At 46.4% G+C, this 23,805-nt stretch overlaps 1 protein-coding gene across 4 annotated transcripts in view; it reads left to right on the top strand.

Annotated features, from left to right (window-relative positions):
* The window catches only part of MYZAP (myocardial zonula adherens protein), an 89,732-nt gene that overhangs the window by 39,968 nt on the left and 25,959 nt on the right, over positions 1-23,805 (top strand). For 3 of the 4 annotated variants that reach the window (XM_082733766.1, XM_082733765.1, XM_082733767.1), the window contains exons 9-10: positions 4,537-4,616; positions 6,082-6,187. In XM_082733766.1, coding sequence (XP_082589892.1) covers positions 4,537-4,616; positions 6,082-6,187 — 186 coding nt within the window. Of the gene's footprint in view, positions 1-4,536; positions 4,617-6,081; positions 6,188-13,178; positions 16,941-23,805 lie in introns of those variants that run through there. The other variant, XM_082733768.1, reaches the window with a different exon arrangement.

Raw genomic sequence — 23,805 nt, 5'->3', positions numbered from 1 at the left:
CTATGGTAACTCTTTTGATGCTTTAAAAAACATTCTATATGTAAATATTTACCCAAATTCGTAGTTTCGCACCCTGCTTTGCTGGGGTCCCAAGCACGAACTTCCATTTACTCACTGAGTAAGCAAGCCTTGTTCAAATGTTCCATCTGCACCCTGAGTGGGCCTGCATCTGAAAGGTTGGCTTTTCTCGGACACCCCACATCTGCCAGCCGAGTGAGGTCACCACGTCTTCTGTGAGGCATTGGGAGTCGGGATGGGGGTAGGCTGGGAAAGACAGGAGCTCAGAGGTAAAGAAGACATTTGAGAGCAAGGGAGGAAACCGGACATTAGGCAGAAAGTGGAAAATGGGAAGGAGCGGTGGGAGAGAGGAAAGAGAAAGAGCAGGAAGGAGGAAAAAGGCAGAGTGACCTTCAGCAGGTGACCGCTGACTTCTGGGGGTGGGGTGGTAGTCTGGGGGCAAAGCTGTGGCTGGTTCCTGGAGAATGGCTCTCAGCAGCTTGTGGGTCTGCAAGTCAGTGACCACCTGCTGAGACTGTGACATCGGAGCCCCCGGTAACTCAGGCTAAGTGTCCCCCGGCTGGTGACGAGCTAGGGGTAGGGACAATGCAGGCGAGGTGAATGCCTGGGCTTCCAGTGATTCTGAGGGCGGTCTCCTTACCTCTGGTGTCTACAGCGTAGACCCCCTCCTGTCTCCTGATGAGGCAAGGTGCAGCCAGGACGGGAATGGCACGAAGCTCTGTGTTCTGGAGCTTCGGGGCTTGGGGGGGGTTCCCACTTAGGAAATGTCTTTTTTGGGAGAGACTTGAGCAAAGAGTCTGTTACAATGTCACCTCCCCTCCTTGGGAAAACGGTCCTAACTTTTATTGAAGAGAAGAGAGTATGGGCTGGCGATGGTCATAAAGATTGGGCAGTGATGGCATCTTCTAGAACCTAGAGGAGCTTTCTCCCACATTCCCTCTCCAACTGGTCATGGCAATCCTCCCTGTGGGTGACAGATTTTCCGGCCACATACAGGTGCAGAGTGAGCGGGCGGCCTGGTTTGGGTAGGAAGCCAACTTCCTGCCTGTGGGGTGGCTACCAATACGGTTTTAGAATCAGATAGACCTAGAGTTTGACCCTTGCCTCTCTTTCTAGTTCTGGGCAGTTACTTTTCCAAACCGAGTTTCTTCTTCTGTAACCTGCTGGTAGTAAACATTCTTCCATTTAAAGCTTTGTGAGCAGTAAAACAAGAGAAGTCCACACACAGTGCCAAGCCCGGTGCCTGGCATTTAGTAGTGGCTCAAAAATGTAGGCTTTGATTTTTATTTTATTACAGACCTGTCTAGGTGTCTGCCCCCAGAGTCAGCTTTTTTTAGCTGGACTTTTCTTTTTTTTTTTAAATAGCTTATCTTCTTTGTACCCTTGGGATTCTCAAAGTAGGATTTTTCCCCACTGATTTCCATGCAGTGCCTGTGTGAGAGGTGATGGGCAGGAGGCCAGGGAGGTGGGAAGGCTAGCCCTCCCTGCCAACATTTGTGGGATACAGGAAGTTCCCCAAGCTCTGTCAGCTTTTTCTGTAGCAAATCAAAATATCAAAATGTATTGTCCTTTCTCTAAATCCTCTTTTCCATTTAGGCGAGAGATAGGTTTGCTTTATTCCACTAGGATTAGGTGTTCCAACTAATGGCTGCTTCTCCCTCAGAGATCCTTCTTTCAGAGTAGGAGAGAGAGCAGTTGTCTCTCACCCGCTCTGCGGACAGCGTGTCCCCACGCATGAACGGTGGCAGTGTGGTATCTTGCCTGCACCCATTTTTGGATTTTCAAAACACTGTTTTTTCTCCCCTAATGAGTAAAAATCTCCTAAGGAGTGTCATCGCTGAGGGACGCTGCTGCAGAAAAGGTGACAGTCTGTGCTTGGGCAGTGTGTTCGCAGGCATGTACAAATGTAAGAAATTACTGGGTAGTGTGCATTCAAGATTTGTTGTACTTCCATTTAGGGGAAAAAAATTTGAACTTTTAAAGTGTGCCGGGGGGCACCTGGGTGGCTCAGTGGGTTAAAGCCTCTGCCTTCGGCTCAGGTCATGATCCCAGGTCCTGGGATTGAGCCCCACATCATCCCTGCTGAGCAGAGAGCCTACTTTCCTTCCTCTCTCTCTGCCTGCCTCTCTGTCTACTTGTCATTTCTGCCTGTCAAATCTTAAAAAAAATAAAATAAAAACATAAAGTGTGCCAGAAGTGAGGCCTTACCCTACTCTAAAGGGCTGTTTTGGGGGGCATCTGCCACTGGGGGTGCTCGTCTCTGAAAGGTCCATCACTATTATTTCAGGGCTGTTGTAGACTTCCAGCCAGCCGCAAACCACGTGAGGACAGGGGAGCCTCCTGCCCAGGTGGGCTGTAAGGCTGTGTCTTTGTTGGAAAGAGTTAAGAACAAAAACAGATCCCCACTGAAAGTTGGTCTTCCCTCATGAGGCTAAATTCACCAGTGGGAATTTATACTCTTCCTGCGAGAGTGGACGGTTCCCCAATCTCTTCCACCTGTTCCTTGGGTACTCTGGCTTGTAGCCTCAGCAGTGGTGGGAGTTAGTGTGTCAGCGACCGTGTTTTCAGTAATTTGGTGGGAAGAGTTTGTTGGGAGAATTTCTGAGAATGATGAGAAGCACAGGAGTACTGAGGGTCTCATATAAGTTAATCTCCCGATATAGTGAACAGGGTTTGATAATTTTCATTTGAAGGAAATCTATGACACCAAGGTCTATAATGTATTTCTAGAGCAATTTTGGTTATGATAGGTGCTACTTTTTTTTTTTTTGAAGGTTTTATTATGTATTTATTTGGCAGAGAGAGAGAGAGAACAAGTAGGCAGAGCAGCAGGCAGAGGTGGAGGGAGAAGCAGACTCCCCTCTGAGCAGGGAGCCCTTCATGGGACTCGATCTCAGGACCCTGGGATCATGACCTGAGCTGAAGGCAGACACTTAGCTGACTGAGCCACCCAGGTACCCCTGGGTGCTACACTTAAAAAAAAAAAAAAAAAAATTAACATATAATGTATTATTGGCCCCAGGGGTACAGGTCTGTGAATTTCCAGGTTTACACACTTCACAGCACTCACCATAGCACATACCCTCCCCAGTGGGGTGCTATACTTTTATTAACATTTTCCACTATTTCTGAGGAAATAATAGTCCATATTCTTATATTTATCTTTTTGGATAAACTTTAAAATTTGCATATATACAGCAAAGGGTACAAATCTTAATGGACAGCTTGATATATGTGCTAGTTTCCTATGGCTGCTGTAATAAATCACCACTGCGAGTGGCTTAAAACAACCCCAGTTTATTGTCCTATGGTCCTGGAGATCCGAAGTGCTAAAATCAAGGTGTCTGCAGGGCTGGGTTCCTTCTGGAAACTCTAGAGGAGAGGCCATTGGCTAGGCTTTTTTTTTGGAAGATTTTATTTATTTATTTGACAGAGATCACAAATAGGCAGAGAGGCAGGCAGAGAGAGAGCGGGAAGCAGGGTCCCAGCTGGGCAGAGAGCCCGACATGGGGCTTGATCCCAGGATCCTGAGATCATGACCTGAGCCGAAGGCAGAGACTCAACCCACTACCACCCAGGCCCCTTGCTAGGCTTCTCTAACTTCTAGAGGCTGCCTGCGTTCCTTGACTCGGGGTTCTAGCTGGCAGCTCCAAAGCCAACAGTGTAGCATTTTCCAGTCTCTGTCTCTTCCTGGCTCCAGCCCTTCTTCCTCCTGCCAATAAGGGCCCCCTGGATAATCCAGGGTCATTTGGCCATGTTAAGACCCTTAACTTAATCCCATCTGCAAAGTTCCTTTTTCTGGGTAAGGCCACATGTGCCCAGGTCTCAGGCCTTAGGATGTGGCCATTGCTGGGGGGCCACCCATTATTCTGATGGTCACAACACACTTTTACAAGTGAACCTACAGGTGTAGCCACCACCCAGCTTAGTATATAGGGTATTACCCAAATTCCAGAGATTCTTTTCTTGATGATGCAGAAATTCTTCAAGAATTTTGCAATATCACAGGCCACTGACTGAGGAGTATGGATTTTCATTTTCTAGAACTATAAATTCTCACAAGATATCTGAACCTAGGTTGATGGGATACTTATTCATTGACTTATTAAAGATTTCTTTGTTTTTATTGGAGAGAGAGTGCACACAAGCAGGGGGAGAGGCAGAGGCAGAGAGCAAATCCTCAAACAGACCCCCAGCTGAGCATGGAGCCCTGACGTGGGGTTCAATCTCCTGACCTTGAGATCGTCATGTAGGCCCAAACCAAGGGTTGGATACTTAACTGACTAAGCCACTCAGTCGCCCCATAAAAAGAAACCTTGAATGGCTTTATCCAGGATATTTCCCTAATTCATAAACACATCCGTAAATGCAGACCAGGAGCTTTGGCAGTTTCAAGCTTCGGTTGGACTCTGGTGGGTGGATGCGTAGACCCCACTGGGCATCCTATAGACTTGACCCCAAGAGTGCTGGAATCACTTGATCTACATGCACTGATTCAAATATCGGTGTCTGTTTCAGGAACGTCATCAGCTGCAACTCCAGCTCCTGGAGCATGAAACAGAAATGTCAGTGGAAATAATGGACTCTGACAAGGAAAGGTAAGACAGATGCCCTTTACCACGTAATGGACTTGGGTGGTGGACATGCTGCATTTCCGTGGGCTCAGCAGGTCCTCGAATTTTCCTTCCCTTGGTCATCACCATTGTAGACTCTTATGTGTCAAACATCAGGGCTGAGAGCTTCTACCCTGGGGCTAGTTTCTCTGGGCACTCACAGCCACATCTTGCAACCCATGACTGGTTGTTAGAGCAGAGAAGCACCCTGCAGGCTCTCTAAGGTGCAAAAGTTCAGTTTCTAAATGTTCTCCATGACCTTCAACTCCACAGGATGCACCTTGTTGATGAGAACACACATCATCTGTGACTAAATACCACTGCAGTGGAAACTATTTTTAAAATGCCTTTTTGTGTGTGTCCAGACATTGTTTACTCAAACCTGGCCTTGTGCCCTGCCTGTGGGCATATAAAAATCTGCATCAAAAATGAGGGGGTGGTAGTGCATGGTCTCCCCTGGAAATCAGAAGGCAGAGAGGCTGTGCACCGCCCTCTGCTGAAAGAAAGCGAGGTTGGGATGATTTGAGCAGTTTGAACCATCTGCTTAACTTTGCAGCTTTGCTAAGATTCCTTACTTATCTGCAAAGTGAGAATTCCTTTTAAAGGGGAGGGAGTGACGGTGAGTGCCGGTCTCATGGGGTCATTAACTGTGAGGGAGCTGGGGCCTGCCACGTGGTTCGTGCTGCAAAATGTCTGTTACCCTTCCTCTCTGCAACTTCGGACTTCGCAGTCTTCTGTAGACTGTAACGTAGCCTGGCAGACAGGGGAGGGGTAAGCTGACTGCCAGACCCTGTGTCCCCGGTTCCATTTCAGCGGCCCCCAAGCCCTGAAGAGGCTGTCTGCTGCTCCTTTGGTCTCACCGAACTGAGCAAAGGCCGAGGGTGGTTTGTGCTGTTCTAAGACAAAATGTCAAGTGTCTTAGGACACGGCCCCATTTGTTTTGATGCAGAGAAGGTCTTTCACCGTGTTTCCCAGTTTTTCAGAATAAATGATGTGTAGACAACCGGAGTTCCAGATTTCCCAGGACTCGGCCCCTTGATTTCAGATAGCGGGTCGTGGTTGGAGACTCCCGCCGCCTCTGTTTTCCAAATCAAGGCATTCGACTTGTATAATATATAGTGTACAGTATTATATTAACCCCCAGACAGAGAGCCCCCCATTCTGTACGTGGTACCCCCCCCCCAAATTCCGTTTCAGACCCTGGAAAGTAGTGTTGCTGTCATTCTACAAGGTGAACCTTGCAAGAGGGAACATGAGTAAAAGTCCCGTGCTCCTCCCGGGGTGGGTGATTGGCAGGTAGTGAGCCCCCCGGGAGACTCACCGAGTAGGAGGCATGTGTGGCGGAGCAGCCCTTCCTGTTCCGGGAGAGGCTCCCTTCCGCCACGACCCTCCGCGCTGGTGGGGCTGCTCTGGTTGAGGGCCCGGCGCCTCACTCTGCTCCCTGTGTCAGGTATCAGCAGCTGGAGGAGGCGTCGGCCAGCCTCCGGGAGCGGATCCGGCACCTGGACGACATGGTGCATTGTCAGCAGAAGAAGGTCAAGCAGATGGTTGAGGAGGTAAGCCCCTGTGAGAGGCAGAGCCGGCTCTGCCTCTCAGCTCAGTTCCCTGTGGCTCCCGAGTGGAGGTCCTCAGGCCGCTGTCTTCATGGCCCAGAGGGAGATTTCCTCACCTGTGCCACCTCCGCCCACCCCCGGGGGGACTGGTGATCATCCCTCTAATCAGATCGAAGTGTCATAATTAAGAAGGCCTGGAAGCGTATTTTATAAGCTCACTGGCCTTCAGAGGGCTGCGATTCCCCAGGGGCGGGCCTACAGCTCAGGGGAGCCCCCCCCCCAGTGTGACAAGGAACGTTTCCTTCAGCTCAGGTCTCTGCACCTCCTTGCACCTGGCTGCCTCTCTCCCAGGGACCACGCCTTCCTCAGTGGACAGGTGTCTTTCCTTCCTCAGTGGACAGGTGTCTCCTTTTCCCCTGCTCCCTGGCTCCTCCTTCCTCTCTCTTCTTCCCTCATTCTCTTCTCCATCCTTAGTCTCTCCGTCTGTCTGTGGGACACCCGACCAAGTTACATGTTTACTGTGTGCCGGACATAGCTTACTTGTCCGTTTTTCTAAATGGAAAAAAACAGGTAAGTTGCACATTTATATTTCTGCCAGAGGGAAAAAAGTTCTTTCACTTGTGTTACTGTAATCCGTCTCTCTTTCCCGTGGTGCTCAGTAGGAGAAATCCATGCTGTAGTACAGTGAGTCACATATTCTTGTATCTTTCTTGCTCAATTAATACATCGGATAGAAAAAAAGGAACAGTTAGTCCTAACAACGTTATAAATTCCCTAGAGGTCTAACTCTCTATCGTGCATTGAGAGGGCTCTAATTTAATTAAACGTTTGGTTGGCCATGGAAAAACTGAAAAAAAAAAACCACTTTCCTTATATTAAGCACTGCTCTGAAAAGTTACCTGTTCACGAATTATTGAAATTAAAAGCATGCCTGCTGATAAATTACACACGTAACAGACAAAGAGAGGATTAAAATATGCCTATTAATCTCTAAAATGTTGGCGATATTAGTGGAGTGAGGTTAAGGTCAGGGGACTGTGAGGTTGGGGAGGGATACGCTATTTTCTTGTCGGATAAACATCCATATTAGGTGAAATCTGTTGCCTAAATAAGAAATTCAGTCATACTGTGCTGACTCCCGTGAGTCTTACGCTGGCGCATCTGTGAGTGTCAGAGAGCAGAACAGAAGAACGAGGAGACCCTCTGCGCTCCCACTGCACACCCGGCGGGAACCACAGGGATGGGTGGTCCTGTCCAGTTAGCAACACCAGCTACACATCAGGAGAGTGTTTGCCCAGGAAAAGCCTTGCTTGGTCATGCTTCGTTAGCACCTCAGGCGGTGACGGCTGTCAGATCGTAGCTTTTTGGCTTCTGAATCTCACCCACAGGAACTCTGGCCAAGGCTGTCACTGTTTCCCCATGTGCCTTCGACCACAGAGACCTGCATTTCTTCCAGCTCACCACAGCGAGGTGGTGTGCCCTGTTCTTAGATTTTATCGTAGAGCCTCGTACCGCTTGGCTTCTGTTTCAGTTATTATCTGTTGGGGTTGAAGATTGGTTCCTAAGTCAGAGATCCTTCTTCCAAAGACACTTTCAAATGGTTTAGGAGTCTCTGGTTTCTAATTTCTGGAATAAAACAGAGAAACCCATTTGAGGGGAGCCAAGGGAAATTGATATATGAAAATAGAGAAGCATATAAAGATCACTGTCCATGCCTGCCTTTTCTACCTATGATGCACTGTCTCCCAAACAAGCTTCTCTAAGTCTGGCCGATGGGGTCTGGAAGACAAAGTCGCCAGAATGAAACTGCAGGCTGAAAGGTAGGGTGGCTCCGTCATCAGACTGAGCACCACTCCCAGCTGGGTTTCCACAATGCATGGGGACCGGAAAGAGAAGAGCGACTTTCTATTCTAAGTTTTAGCAACTACCTAAAACAGTAGTAAAAAGGAAGGTGTTTTCCCAGAATACCATGTTAACTTACGCCACGAAAGGATGGTTTACACTTTCATTTGCTGTAGCCTATGGTGCGACGATTTTTTTTTTTTTTTTTTTTAAGTTGCAAACATTGAAAAGGGGCATCGACCAATAAACACATTTGGAAGAGCAGAGTCCGGTTGGAAAGGAGTTGAGAGCTCTAGTGATTTAGGGAGCCGCTGAAGGACTTGGCCAAGAGATGGCTAAGGAGAGGCGTGAGAGCTGAGTTCATGTCTCAGAATGCTGTTTTTTTTTTTTTTTTAAAGAATTTATTTATTTATTTGACAGAGATCACAAGTAGGCAGAGAGGCAGGCAGAGAGAGAGAGTGGAGGAAGCAGGCTTCCTGCTGAGCAGAGAGCCCGATGCGGGGGTCGATCCCAGGACCCTGGGATTATGACCTGAACCGAAGGCAGAAGCTTTAACCCACTGAGCCACCCAGGCTCCCCAGAGATTTTATTATTATTATTTTTTTAAGATTTCATTTATTTGTAAGAGAGAGAGAGAGCACTAGCAGAGGCAGAGGGAGAAGCAGGCACCCTGCCAAGCGAGCAGCCTGATGTGGGATGCTGAGATCATGACCCAAGCCAAAGGCAGCCACTTAACTGAGCCATCCAGGCGTCTCTGCTTTCTTGTTTCGCGTTGCGAGGCAAGGCCAGGCCACAAGCCCTGAGTGGCACTTGCAAAGAGGCAAATTTCAGCTTTTCATTTCACATGAAGAAAACATTTCTAATATCGGCTCCCCTGGGAAGGTAGTCCTCCCTCACACGTACACTCCTTAGGACCTGCGCTAGAAGCTCTTTATAGAAAGTCTGCATTACTGTCTACTGGGCTGTGCGATCTTGGCCTTATCATTCCTTTGCATAAGCAGCACAATTAGCAGATTGATAACGTCTGACTTGAGAAGTTCATTTTTATCTGTGACCTTCCATGATCCCGATATTGGGACAAACTTGACCTAGAAATAGAGGCAGACTTTCTGTGTGGCAGATGTTAGGGACAGTCTTGCTTCCCTCACAAGAAGTCTGAAAGCTCACGTGCATGGAGTGTCACATCTCCCAAAGGTGGGGATCCAGTCTGCACCCACTACTGGCGTCATTTTCGCCATAACGTCTATGAAGAAACTTTGTTTACTGAAATGATGGGCTGCTTTTTTCAGTTCAAAACTGAAAAAGGGTGTTACTGAGGTTCTTGGGATCCTTAAATGTTAACCCCTGTATTTCCTTCCACTTTTAGTAGGACATAGTTTCTTAATAATAATACAATGAATGAAAACCAGCCAGCCTCCGTTTTGCAGTCATTGGCCCAAAAGGCCTTGACTTTCAGTGTGCAGGATGGGCTAACCGCGGGTCATTGCAGGATGGGCCCTTCTCAGTGAGGGGTTGGTATACCTTTTATGAGGTCGAGTTTGAAGCATAGTGTCTTTTTTTTTTTTAAGATTTTATTTATTTATTTATTTGACAGACAGAGATCATAAGTAGGCAGAGAAGCAGGCAGAGAGAAGAGGAAGCAGGCTCCCTGCTGAGCAGAGAGCCCTATGCGGGGCTCGATCCCAGGACCCTGGGACCATGACCTGAGCCGAAGGCAGAGGCTTTGACCCACTGAGCCACCCAGGTGCCCCGAAGCATAGTGTCTTTTGTGATGTGTGGGACCAGACACCCGCAGGCTAGATCTTTCTAGCAAATTACATCTCCTTTTGTGATGAATGTCAGGGATTGGTTACCTCCCTCCCATCACTAATTCTTCTAACTGGTTGTGGCTCTGACAACAACAACAACAAAAACAACAACCAAAAGAACAAACAAATAACCCCCAAACAAAACAAAAAACAACAAAATGAGCCCATATATGCCCCTTTTATACTTTTAAGGGCTTGCCACAAAATATAGAGGGACTGAAAATAGCACCTGTGGGGAAATGCACTGGTCTGTGGATTCGCCAGATAAGCACCAGCACTTTCTCTGTGCCCGGGACAGGTGTGGTCCTGCCCTTCTGGATCTTACCATCTCATGGGACCTGCCTTCCAGACTCCTCGCGCATCGGCTTCCTTCTTCTGTTGGAAAGTCTGGTTGGGATTGGCGGTCCTTTGTCTTGAGTCAGGCTGCATTCTTAGCTTACCTTACAGGGAATCCAGAAATGGGGAGGAGCAAAAGTCTGGGCGGAGCCTGATGCCAGATTCGTGCCTCCCCGCCCTGCCCCCTCCACCCCCTCTGCCCCCACCCCCGCAGGTCATTCACACCTCTTCACCTGCTCTCAGGCCAGGCAGTCCCCTGCCAAACAAAGCAGATTTCCTGCCAAGGAGAAAATTACCTGGAGGAGAAAACAAATTCCTATCTGCTCTCTAAAAGGGGGGAGATCTCACATTTTTGCCAATAGGCAGTGATATTATTCAGCTGACTCCACGGTCATTTCATAGAGAGCTCCTTGACCTCCTCCCTCTTCAGCGTTAGGAATGCTTCCAGTTTACCACCTCCTCCTTCTCGCTTCTCATTGCGGTCTCCGTGGACAAAGAGGTTCTTCCAGCGGCATGTCTCTCGCTGGGTGTCCTTTCAGTGGCAGAGGAAACCGTTCTGGCTTTAGACTTTTCTTTTGCAGAAAGCCCTTCCATTTCCACTTGTCCCCCTCTGTGATTTAGATGTTTGATGAGTGCAAAGGCAGAAGGAGTGGATTTTCCTATTAGTGCTTCTCCATCCAGGCTGCATGTTCGACTCACTCGGGGAGCTCTGAAACATACCAGGCCTGGCAGATCGCAGTGGGAGGAGGGCACTGGGCAGGGCAGGGGTTAGGGTTTTTTTGTTTGTTTGTGTGTTTTTTTAAGCTGCACAAGATTCCAGTATGCAGCCAGGATGGAGAAGCAGTGCTTGGAATCTCTAGAGCTGCGGCTTGGGTCCTCACGCGGGGTCTCTATGTGCTCATATGTTCAGCCCACCTCTCTCACAAGCTGCTGTCCCTGAGCTGGAAAGCTGTCGGTGAACTGGGACTGGAGTGGTTATGGCACCAGGAAAGAGAAACAGGGAGACCACTGAGCAAGGACCATGAGCAGGGACGCAGAGAGCTGGTCCCAGTGTGTGACTGTGTGGTCTTCTCAGGGGATCTAGCACGTGCTGCCAGCCCCATCGGGAGAGGGTGCTTTCACAGCCCATGCTTCCTGCCATATTGGACGGTGGTATCCAGTTACAAAACCTCCCAGAGGCTCCCCGGATGCATCTAGAGAGATGTCCTCAAGGTGGTAGGTGGCACACACTTGTGAAATAACTAGACTTAAGGGCACAAAATCTAGTCCGCCTAGTGGCCTTGGAAGCTGAGAACCTGCCACTGACAAAGAGACCAGCAGTGGTTCTCAGGGACCCCCTTCCCTCATGCTTATGGGTATGGGTGTCAGATCTTGCCATGGTTTAAATTCCTTCTGTCTATCCACAAGACAGAAACATACCAGGCCTGGCAGATCGCAGTGGGAGGAGGGCGCTCACTTGGGCCCACTGTACCTATTTATTTATTTATTTAAGAGAGAGAGGGAAAGGGCAAGCACAAGCAGGGGGAATGGCAGGCAGGGGAGAAGCAGGCTCCCTGCTCAGCAAGGAGCCTGATGTGGGTTTCGATCCCAGGACCCTGAGATCATGACCTAAGCTGAAGGCACAGGCTTAACCGACTGAGCCACCCAGGCACCCCCCACAGTACCTCTGTAGAAAGAGAACACAGGACCTTGTTGAAATGATAGCTGCTTCTCAGGTGCAAAATGAAGCAGAACAGTTTGGCAATTCCTAGGAAATGAACTTGAATGTATTTAATTTTCATCCTTTTGGGGTTTTTGTTTGTTTTTTTTTGTTTTTTTTTGTTTTTGGTTGGTTTGTTTTGAGAGCCATTTACATAATGCAGCAGTTTTGGGGGAGAAATAGCCCAGATTGGAGAGAACAGATGAGGAGTAACTTTCCTGAGAGTTGTGGTTTGGGTTTCTGGTTTCTGGCTCTTCTTGAGCCAGTCAGCAAAGCAGGTCTTCTCTTCTCCTTTTTTCAAGTTCCTAGAACCTACCCCCTCGACCCTGAATTTGCAGGCACCCCCTGCATTAGACACCTAGGAGAAGTGCAGTTAGAGACCGTGAAGGGTACACAGTGAGAGGCGGCAGAGACGATGGACATGAGCAAGGACTTGAGAATCAGACCTGCGTTGATTAGCTGGGGAAGCTTCAAAAAGTTGGTTTTCTTGTTTGTAAGATGGGGCTAATAACACTATCCATCCAAGAGGATATTTTTGGCAAGAGTTAAATGAGATGATGCATAAAATACTTACAGCACATTCCTCAGAGCATAGGAAGTACCCAATAAACACAAGCTGCTACTATTATCATTACGGGTGGATGGGATCCTGCTGTGTCAAGTTAAAGGAATTAAAAGCAAAAGTAGCTGAGTTGCTTTCTTGACAGACACACACACAGCTGTCCTTCTCTGCTTTGGGAGTCTTAGGAGCCAAATGGAATCTTTGGTAATGCTACTCTCTTTTTTTAAAGATTTTATTTATTTATTTGACAGAGATTACAAGTAGGCAGAGAGACAGGCTGAAAGTGTGTGTGTGGTGGGGAGCCAGGCTCCCCGCTGAGCAGAGAGCCCGATGTGGGGCTCGATCCCTGGGCCCTGGGATCATGACCTGAGCTGAAGGCAGAGGCTTAACCCACTGAGCCACCCAGGGCCCCTTCTCTCTTCTCTCCTATGCTCCGTGCTCTGTTCCATCTCAGCTGCCAGTCTCTTGAGTGGAGTATTTACACACAATACAACTAAAACCTTTTTTACATTTTCTCCATTCCAAGAATATTCCATTTTGAACAGAGCACCCGTTTGTTAGTTCTTAGATCGTTTTAAAACTACTGTGTATTGTGCTGAAATGTACCGCACAAAAGGACATTTCTGCCCAGTTCCCTGTGTTTAGGTGATTCAGAGCATCCCTGATAGTGTAACCAATGGGGGGTAGGGGAACGGAGCCAGAGCACTGAGCCCACAACCCTAATCCACTCAATTCCCCTGTTTCCAGATCATGTCACACGAGCTCTTCTCCAGATTTAGTCTCCGGTTCTTTGGAAGATGATAAAATGGTAGCCTGGGTTGGACGCAATTCCTTTTACTGTTCGAGATTAGAAGAACACTTGTCCTCTGCTGGGAAGAGGTGGCATGTCTCTCTGTGAGAAGCCGATGAACGAAACGGAAGGACATGCTGTGGAAAGGAAACTTTGACCACTTAGGGCTTTCATTTGTGAAAACACCACACACCCTCACCGCCACTTGTCCAACCTCATGCTGCAGACTCCTGAGACTCAAGGGATATTTTTAGAAGCTTGGGTTCCTAGATCTCAAACAAAGAGCTGCTGTGAAAAATAATACTAAAAAATAATTCAGGAACTGCCAGGTGGAGGCTGGTGCTAAGATCTTGGAAAAGGAAGCCTCCCTTCTGGAAAGCTGCTGAGGACACCTGCTAAGGAGGGGACGCAGGCTTGAAGAACTCAAGTGCTCCGGGAAGGAAGTGTTCCCCACCAGATCACCCCCACGTAACACGGAAGCGGCCAAGTGTCCATGGGGTTTGGTTATATTTGCATGTGGGAAGTGGCCCTCAGGTGTCCTCTTGGAATGGAGATCCAAAGCGCTAGTCAATGTAGCATTCTCTTTGTTGAGGCCGGGTTTGGTTTGCTTTGTATCTCCATGGGCGTTCTGCCCATATAGACTGTTCAGCTAACTTTGTGGAAAGGAGAGGTCTGTCTGAAGGAAAGAGAGATGTATTTGGTCGAAATATATTGAAGTGAAATATGCTCCATGCCTGCTTCATTTTTATAGAGATCTTCTTGAGGCAAGCCACAGGGCCTGGTCAGTCATGAAAACTTTACAGTGTTACTAAAGACTGGTAGAGGTAGCAGCGGCAGCTGTGGTGGTGGTAATGCGTGGGTTACCCTGATGAGCTGGCAGCCTGGGCTGAGGGAGTGGCTTCATTAGGGGACAGGGTGTTACTTAGGCGCTGGATGGGTCCCCGCCCCCACTTCCCGTGGCAGAGTGGGCAGGTAAAATGGTTTCTGTCAGTATTTATCTTTGGTCTCTCATTCAGGTGCTTCTGCCCCATGATAGCAAGTAGGCAGTGGATGGCAAAGGAAGCCTGGGATTCTTAAGGCTACAGTTTTGTCCCTTGGCCCCTCACATCCCTGCCCAAAGGAGGAGTTACTCAGATGTTTGAAGCAGAATTTACTTAGAGTAAATAAAAACATGACAGTTTAAAATTTTCATATTTGACATATTAGTCACTTCTTTATTTTAAAATCTTAGACACCTTATCTAAAATGTGATGTTTTAAGAAGGTATCAGAAAACTCGCCGTGTGTGTGAAGCTTTTCTTTCCCTATCTGTTATGGAAATATTGCAGGTTTCTTTTATGACACCTGCTGATTAATATATTCAGGATATAAACCATCCTTTTAAGGGAGGAAGTCTTTTCTTTGTAAATGTCACTGACTTCACCTTCTCTTTGTTGAGATTGTTTGCGATTGGCTGTGAAATATTTCTTGGAGACCTGGGTGCCTATGTTCTACCCGTAGAGTTTGTGAGGTTGCACTCATGTTCAAGTCACTATCAGCTACTGAAAGTTTCTCATGCCTCTTGGCCATGTGTCTAGACCTAACATTCCCACATTCATCCTCGTATGGGGCATATGAATAGCATAGTTTTTTGGGGTGGGGGGTGGGGGGGCACAGAAACTGAAACTTAGACTCTTGAATAATAAGTAGCTGGCAGTCTCTCAGCAAATGATGATGGTGTTGGGGCCACAATAAGATCTTTGGCTCCAAAGGCAGTGTTCCCTCTTTGCTTCTCATTTTTGTGTATTTTTTTAATTTGAAAAAAAAATTGCAATATGGAAAATGATAGAGAGTAGTAAAAAAAAAAAGACACAGGTACTCTCCTCTAGAAGTGCCAAAATGTTAACATCTTGGCATATTTCAGATTTTTTCCAAGTAAAATAAAAAAGTAGAAGGAGGTTCTTTTTATTCCTCTGGTCTTTTCCCTTCTTCCCCACTCCCTCCCTCCTCAAAAGCCATTTGGTCTCCATCTAGGCCACGTTTTGGTGTTTTTACAGCATACGTATGTACCTATTATCAGTGTTTAGCCTCATGTATGTGTTTAAAAGTGTATGTCCATCTTTGTTTATAATCTCCAAGTAAGTAGATTTTATTGTATATAGTATTCAACTTACTCTTTTCCCCAGTTTTGTTTTTGTTTTTGGTGGTGTTGCCTATGGAGCTACACTATTTATTTTAATGGATCTCTAATATTTCATTGAATTAATGTAACGTTATATGTCCTATTGACAGATGTTTGACTTGTTTCCAGATTTTTGTTCTTTTACAAACAATGCCAAGCAGTCTCCTTGCTTCTGTTGTTGGGGAACGTGGCTGGAGGAGGACCTGCTTGGGCCTTGGGTCAGCACAGTTTCCCCTTCATTATATACTGCCCAGTTGGTCTCCGGAGGGGGCGCCCACTTCCACCCACGGGGAGTGTGGGTTTCCCCACATCCTCACCACCTCTTGGCGCTGTTGGACCATAATTTTAGCTGGCTGTGAAATAGTACCTCTTTGTTTTGATTGTAATTTGCTCCAGCCGGATTACTGCTCATGGCTCCGGGTGCTGCCGAGCATCCTTTCATCAGTGTGTTGACCATTCAGTCTTCCTCCCCTTTCATGAGCTGGCTGTTTCTATCTCTTGTGCACTTTCCCATATGGTGATCACTTCTGCTGCTGAATTATCGGGACTCTGCATACTGCAATACTGATCATTTGTCACAGTGTTTCTTCTCCCAGCCAATGTGTTTCTTTGTTTATGGTATCTTGTGTAAGGCACACATTTTACATAAACTGGCTAATGCTTTGGTGCTGTGTCTTGGGTCTTGTTTGTTTGCCATCTGTCTATCTATCTATGTATATATAGTATATATATAATGTATATATACATCATAATGTATATATACATATATATACATTTTTACTTAACATATAATGTATTATAAACCCCAGGGGTACAGGTCTGTGAATTGCCAGGTTTACACACTTCACAGCACTCACCATAGCACATACCCTCCCCAGTGTCCATAACCCCACCACCCTCTCCTACCCTCCCTCCTCCGGCAACCCTCAGTTTGTTTTGTGAGATTGAGTCTCTTATGGTTTGTCTTTCTCCCAATCCCATTTTGTTTCATTTTTTCCTTCACTACCCCCCAAACCCCCCATGTTGCGTCTCAACTTCCTTGTATCAAGGAGATCATATGATAATTGTTCTTTTCTGATTGAGTTATTTCACTTAGCATAATGCTCTGTAGTTCTATCCATGTCGTCACAAATGGCAAGTTTTCATTTCTTTTGATGGCTGCATAATAGTCTATTGTTTGTATGTGTGTGTGTGTGTGTGTGTATAGATCACATCTTCTTTATCCATTCATCTCTGCCATCAGGATATCTTTGTGATCATTTTAGAGTTTTGTTTTTTGTCTTTATGGTTTAGTTACAACCCCTACCACACTCATAGCCTTTATCTTCTCTTACTCTTTTCTTCCATACACTTACATCCTAGAATAGATATACTGCATTTCTCTGTTTCGCTTACTTGTTTGTTGTCTGCTTGCTCCCACTAGAATGTAAGCTCCACAAGGGCAGTGGCTTTTCTCTGTTTTGCTCTTGGCTAGACTCCTAACATCTGGAACAGTCACTGGTGTATAGTAGGTGTTCAATGAATGTTTGATGAACAAATAAAGAATAATCCATGTGGAATTTCTTTCTCTGTATATACTGTAAACAAGTTTGCATTTTTCTTTTTGTGTGTGTGTTATTTTTGTTTGTTTTTTGGGGGTTTGGTATTTGGTTTTGTTTTGCTTTTTTTCTGCTCATGGAAAGCTTGTTTGTCTAATAGCATTTAGCCAATATTCCTTCCTTGCCCCATTGAGTTTTTCACAGCCCCTTTATCAAGCTGGAGTTGTTCCCCTTGACTGTCTTTCAATACTCCTGTTCTCCTGCCCTGATGGGTCCATCAAAACTCATTTCAGAAACACCTTTTATGAACAAAATGCAAAAATAGACATCAAGTTCTTGCCCTCAAAGGACTTTCTGGTTGATACTAAAACTTGCTAGAACTCGAGGCAAACTATGACGAGTATTAAGCAGGGGTTTGAGCTGCTTGCTGGGGACAGGGAAGCGGGAGACAGGAGTGATTAAGTTCACAGGCTTTGAGAAAACTGAATCTGGTTTTGCATCATGCTCCTCTCTTCCCTAGGCTTTCTGTCTTGAGCAAGTCAGTTGTTTTCAACATTCAGTTTCCTTATCAACCAAATGAGGACGATCGTAATCTTGCCTGCTTCAGAGGCTGTTGTAAGTAAGGATTGACTGATGTAACGTAGGCGAGGGGCTTGGCGCTGGTGTGGGGGCAGAGACCTTGGGGAGGGAATGAGAACTGACCACGTCTTACAGGATGGATTGGATTTTTCTAGGCAGGGACTAAATGGGTGGAAAAGGACATGTCAGACAAAATACAGAATAACAACAACAAAACAACAAAAAACAAAAACATGGAGACCAGAAAGTAGAGGGGGAGTGCAAGGAGCTATCAGTCTAGTTTGACTAGATGGTCATGGGCAGGGATAATGGAGAGGCTGGAATTGAGGTGGAGACCAGTCATGGGTTCGCACCTGCTCAGCACCAAGCTGAGAAAATGTCTGGTGTTAGCCTGTTCCACATTCCTCAGTGGGGCCCTTTGCCTGGTCAGATGTGACCCCAGAATGACGTCTCTGGCAGGAGGGAGCCGGCGACTCAGGAGAGAAGCTGGAAGGGCAGCTAGGAGGCTCCCGGGAGAAGCCTGGCCTGGCTGGTGCGGGTGAAGGGCCACACTCCTGGACACTTGAACTTAGGGACATTGTAAAAACCACCGTTGCTGAGGCACCAGCTCTGTCCCACCTGCGGAGCTGGGGCTGCCACATGCCTCACCGTAGGTTCGTCTGAAACCATTCTCTCCCTGGACATTCCTGTTCAATGCAGAGTCTTTTGTCCAAGTCAGAGGGAAAAAGAACAGCCTCAAGACTTAGGGCTGCAGCAGACACTTTGTAAAGGACGATCCCAGCCAGCTCTCCCCAGCCTGGCCTGATTCCCCACAGTGTGGCAGTGATAGGTCACCACCATGGGGAAGGTGACAGCAAACCTTTGAACGTCGGTGTGGTGAGAGAAAGAGCCTGGGCCTTGACCTCAGAGAGATCTCAGACCTGCTGGCATCCAGCTCTCGGGTGACCAGTTGTCCCAGTTTGCCTGCAAGTGAGAAAGCTCCCGGCACATGAGATCCCAGTGCTAAAGCCTGGGCAGCACTGGGAAAGCTGGGATGAGCCGGTCACCCTCTTCAGCCCCCAAGTCTGACCCCTGCCCTCACTCCACCGGCAGTCAGTCGGCAGGTGCATCTTGCCTCAGGGATATGATACTTCTCTGTGCCTCTCCCTTTATTACACTTTCTTGGGTGTTTCTCTGCCTACTGCCTGCCTTCCTTTGTGGGATGTGTGGTCCATGAAGGTGGAGATCAGATCTTCCTGGCTGACTGCTGTGTGCCCCGTGCCTAACACTGAGCCTGATGCCGAGGTGATCCTAGGGGATTGCTGAGGGAAGGATGGGTGATGAAACTCTAGCAAGATCAGTTTCCTCCTCTGTGGGGATGACCGCACCGCCTAGAGTTGTTTCTGAGAATAACCAGCAAACCGAGCAACAGTCCTGGTCCCCAGGACACCCCTCCATCTCCCTCCCCAGTGGTGCATTATTCCCTGTCAGATTGGAAAGCCAGTGTATCCATTCTTCCCTGATGTTTATACAGCCCCGTCATGTTTAGGCACCGGGGAGAAGCAGGGTGCTACTCCTCTCCTCAAAGAGAAGCTGGGTTATCTTTAATATAAGATAGAAATCAAACCAAATTAGATTATTTTACCTCAGAAGCCAGTTTCAACTGATCCTTTTGAATGGTATCGTTCTATTATTATATATTACTTCAAACTTAATAGAAAAAAATTGATTAAAATATGTGCCCTGATCATAGCTAGCCTGGCTGAATGCCACAAGACACATTAATTGGAAATGAATTTCTACAAACCCAATCAAGCATCATGAAGATGAAAAATGTACCTTTTTCCCTCCGTTCCGTCATTGATTTTTCATTTTCCCCACTCAGAGCTTCATTTAGCAATTTTTCAGTTTCGTTTTGTTGTGGCCTTAATTCATTCCCTTCACTCCCCCGGAATGAGATAATGTACCATTTTCCTTGTCCTTTTTAAACTGTTCTTTTATGTTGCATTAGTGCAGGGCAGATTCTGATCTTGTCATATTTCCTTATGTTTTATTATTTTTTAGGAAAAGAGGGTAACTTTATTATTTTGAAAATTCTTACTGCGGTGGTTTTTATCAAGGAGAATGCACTTTAAAAATCCAATAACTGTGAAATTACAGCGTTACAAGACTTCGGAGATAGAATTAAGAGTAGCTGTGCAAACACGGAAAGCCTTTTCAGAGGAAGAGTGGGGCGTATCCATTATTCTTATTTCTTGTGGCAGGGTACGTGAAGATTGAACATGATGCTGATTTTAAGGGAAATGGGGACAACTTTTTTTTAAAGATTTTATTTATTTATTTGACAGAGAGAGATCACAAGCAGGCAGAGGGGCAGGCAGAGAGAGAGGAGGAAGCAGGCTCCCCGCTGAGCAGAGAGCCCGATGCGGGGCTCGATCCCAGGACCCTGGGATCATGACCCGAGCTGAAGGCAGAGGCTTTAACCCACTGAACCACCCAGGCACCCCAAAATGGGGACAATTTTATTTTCTAGATCACAGAGGGGAACAAGAGTGTGGGTGGCAAACAAGGCCCTGTCAGGACAAGGGGAGGCAAAAGGAGAAGGTGATTGCATGCCTGAGTGAGTTCTAGAAGGTTCTTGGCAGTCCTGTTCCATGCCATCTCTGGTCATTTCACTGATTCACTGGGCCTCGGGAGGGGAGGGGGAATCTTCACACTGTTTTTCTTAAAAACTTTTCAAATACACTAACAGCATAATTTCCCCTGAGAAGTCAACGAGGACTCATAATAAAGTATCCTATTGCTCTACTTTTACCTAGAATTCATAATGCTGGTTATCTTATGTTTGATTAGAAGTTTTAACTGGCAGTTACCCATCTTTGATACAGTTTTCAGTGGGAAAATGAATTATTTCTTCATAAATGCAACTTAAAGCAGAAAGCCTTTTGAAGTGAGGGTCTGTGGGAAAGAGTAGCAAATCAGGGGTGTTGGTGGTGGAGGTTGGGAGCTTTATTAACGTGTGGTCAAGTTTCACAGTACACGCACACGTGCGCACACACACACAGCCCTCACACACTGATTTTGAATATATGTGCCTATGGGCCTTACTTGGTTATCCCTAAACTTTGAATGAAAACAAAATTAAACACATTCCCAAGAAAATAAGCAATTATATCATAGACCTCATTTGCTCTGAAAACAAGCTAGTTTCCTTGCCCTTGCCAGATTTTAATGCGATTCAACGTGATTATCCATTTTAACATAACTTCTAGTTCCGTGCTCCATTTCGGTGTGCTTACGGTTTTATTTAAGGCATTTTCCAGAGACATGCATATTATTACTAGGCAGCTGGTAACACATGACACCCTAAATCACATTTTTTTTTAAGATTTTATTTATTTATTTGACAGAGATCTCAAGTAGGCAGAGAGGCAGGTAGAGAGAGATGGGAAAGCAGGCTCCCCACTGAGCAGAGAGCCCAATGCGGGGCTTGATCCCAAGACCCTGGGATCATGACCTGAGCTGAAGGCAGAGGCTTAACCCACTGAGCCACCCAGGCACCCCCTAAACCACAGTTTCTTTAAAAAAACACATTAAGTGTTTTCTAACATTTAATACTTAGTTGCTGCTGCATTTCTTATATCTGTTGCTTTCTCTTCATATCCCCAACCTCGATAGTTATGTTTGGCAAGTCTCACACAATCAGGTACTATTCACATAATTCTAATCATAGAACTGTATCTTCTTCTGACATTGACCTGAAATGACCTGTGACCTATATGTCTGTCACTAATGGAAACAAATTTCAGGAAGCTGAGAAGCCTTGTAACTTCTAGGGTTGCTCCAAATCCATAACAGGACCTTCCTAAAATCTGGTACAGTTTCATTTTGTTCCGGTTGACATACGAGTTTTTTCCGAAAGAAATCGGGAGGAGTTCTTTCACTACAGCATCCCCACCTCCTGAAAACAAGTTATAAAAATGTGTGGATTGACAGGGCAATTACATCTTCTAAGAGAACAGTTCTTTTGTATAAGATCTTTGATACAGTAACGTGTCTCCTGTGGGTGTGCTGTCCAGTGCAAGAGAAAGATGTCAACAAAGGATTGTAGCAGCAGTCAGGGGCCCTAATGGGGGTTTGTTCAAAGGACTGAGGTAGAACAGAAGAGGGAGACTTGTGAGTATGTTGTGACGGCAGATTTCCTGGTAGAGAGGTGGGTGGAAGGTGGGAAGTTATGTGTGGTAGAAGCAGCAGCCTGTGCAAAGGCCCAGAGGCAGGACCACTGCATGTCTGTGGAGTGCTGAGAGAATGGACTGGCTTAAGTGTAGGGTTCATCGGGGACAGGACAGGCCTGAAATGACAGTGGGGAGATAGCAGGACCATGGGAGGGCCTCATGTCCATGCTAGGGAGTTCAAATGTTAGAAGTTTGGAAGAGTTTTTAAGAAAGATATAATCAGCATCTATGGGGGTAAGCCTAGAAGTCAGTATTTTGTGAAAGCTCCCTCTAGGTGTTTCTGTTGTGTGGCATAGCCTCAGAGGGATTGCTTAGCTCAGATCAGCCAGGGAGCTGACTCCACAGTGGCCAGTGTGAAGAAAAGCCATTAACTAGAGGTACCCCTCCGCCCCCTACCACCACTGTGAATATCAAATGGGCTGTAGTCTTAAGAGATCTAGCATCATTAGGCTGCAATGCATATATTCAGTTGAGTTACAAAGAAACATGCTTTTTGAGAGAAAACTAAGAAAAAATTCTTTTAACATTAGTTAAGAGGTTCCAGATTTTACCAAGATGGGTTTCTTCCTTTGTTCTATAAGGGGGTATACTATTTCATATTGAAATTTAACTGTTGGGACAAGATTATGTTCCTGTTCAGTAAATGGATGAGGTCTGGAAAATAAGTGCTTCTCAGTTCTCATTTCTTAATGCCCTGATTTGAGCCTGGGAGCTTTGGTCATTTACCACCACCAGGTGACAGCTGGACCAAAATGCAGCTTCATGAAGAAGACACAAATCTCTTCAAGGTCAAATTTACAGAATTCAGTGTATGGACAAGAGCAGAAATTGCATGCCAGCTGCATGGTATCCTGGATTTTGGAGTGGCTCCTGATTTTGGGAGTGCTTTGGAGGGGTATATCCGCCTTGGTCCATCAGGGCCTCCAAGAATCTCTTCCAGACAATTTTTCCCCTGGAGTCCAAGGGACAGACTGTTGAGAGATGGACGGATGGAGTCACTGATTCATTCATTCATTATCTGAGAGTAGAAAGATGACCAAGGTCTTCACTCTCAAGCTCCCAGTCTAAGTGGGGAGGAATGCCAGCAGTAACACAGTAGTAGCTAGATTTTGAGTGTTTATCATGTGCTGGGGCTCTATAGGAGACAATAGTTGAAGGCACTTTGAAGTCAGCAGTCAGAAGTAACACACTTACCCCTCAGATATGTGACTTAGAGATAGCGCCTCATGATGGGTGTCTCTTAGGAGGTCGCGTGGGTTGGGCTGAGTTGGGATTCCGAGTTGACACCCTTGTAGGACAGGAGGGCCGAGGCATGCCCTGTCTGCCATCCTTGGTGTCCTTTTTCCTCTAATCTGAACATGTCAACCCCCGCGGAAGATGATCCTGTAAGGAACGCTCGAGGATGAAAGCCAATGTGCGGGCCCAGCATTCCCTCAGCCCAAGAGCACGATTGCTTCTCGAAGCTTCAGTTGCTGAAAGGCAAGACTTGTCAGCAGAAGCTTCAGCAACCCCCCCTCAAATCCTTCCCATAGCCGTTCTGTCTCCCCAGAAGGCAGGGCCTGTTTGCTCCAGCATCAGCCCTCTGTTCTCTCAGAACTCACAGAATCGCCTTCTCTCCACATCCTGCAGACGACATATCTGCCTTGTATCTCCTCCATTTTTAAGTGAAAATCCTCAATATCTTCCTATGAACTGCCCATTAGAGTGCCTTCAATCACATCTCTTGCTTCCCTGGACTCACCAACCACTCTGATTTCTTCAGAGAGAGTGAAGTAAGGGTACTCGAAGTCCCTTTTTATGTTAATTGATGAAATGTACCTAGACCTCCTTGGAATATTGTAGCTAATTTCAGTACCCATCTTGCCTCTCATTTAAAGAATTCAAATCAGTTTTTTAAAAGGTCTTAATACTATAAGAAGGAATGAAAGAAGAACACCGTAAGAACGATTTTTTGAAAACTATTCCTAAAACACTGAGGGACATTTAAAGAAAAAGAAACTTTCCTTTTGCCCGTAATTCTACAGCAACTTCAGTATGATTTTGTTGAGCTAACCTCCAGCTTTTACTTTTGATCGTTGCAAGCTTTGGTGTTT

The sequence above is a fragment of the Mustela nivalis genome (genome assembly GCF_964662115.1).
Source record: "Mustela nivalis genome assembly, chromosome: 6".
NCBI classification, from domain to species: Eukaryota; Metazoa; Chordata; class Mammalia; order Carnivora; family Mustelidae; genus Mustela; species Mustela nivalis.
Note: the sequence above shows the minus strand (reverse complement) of the source record. Positions and strands in the feature narration are given on the sequence as shown.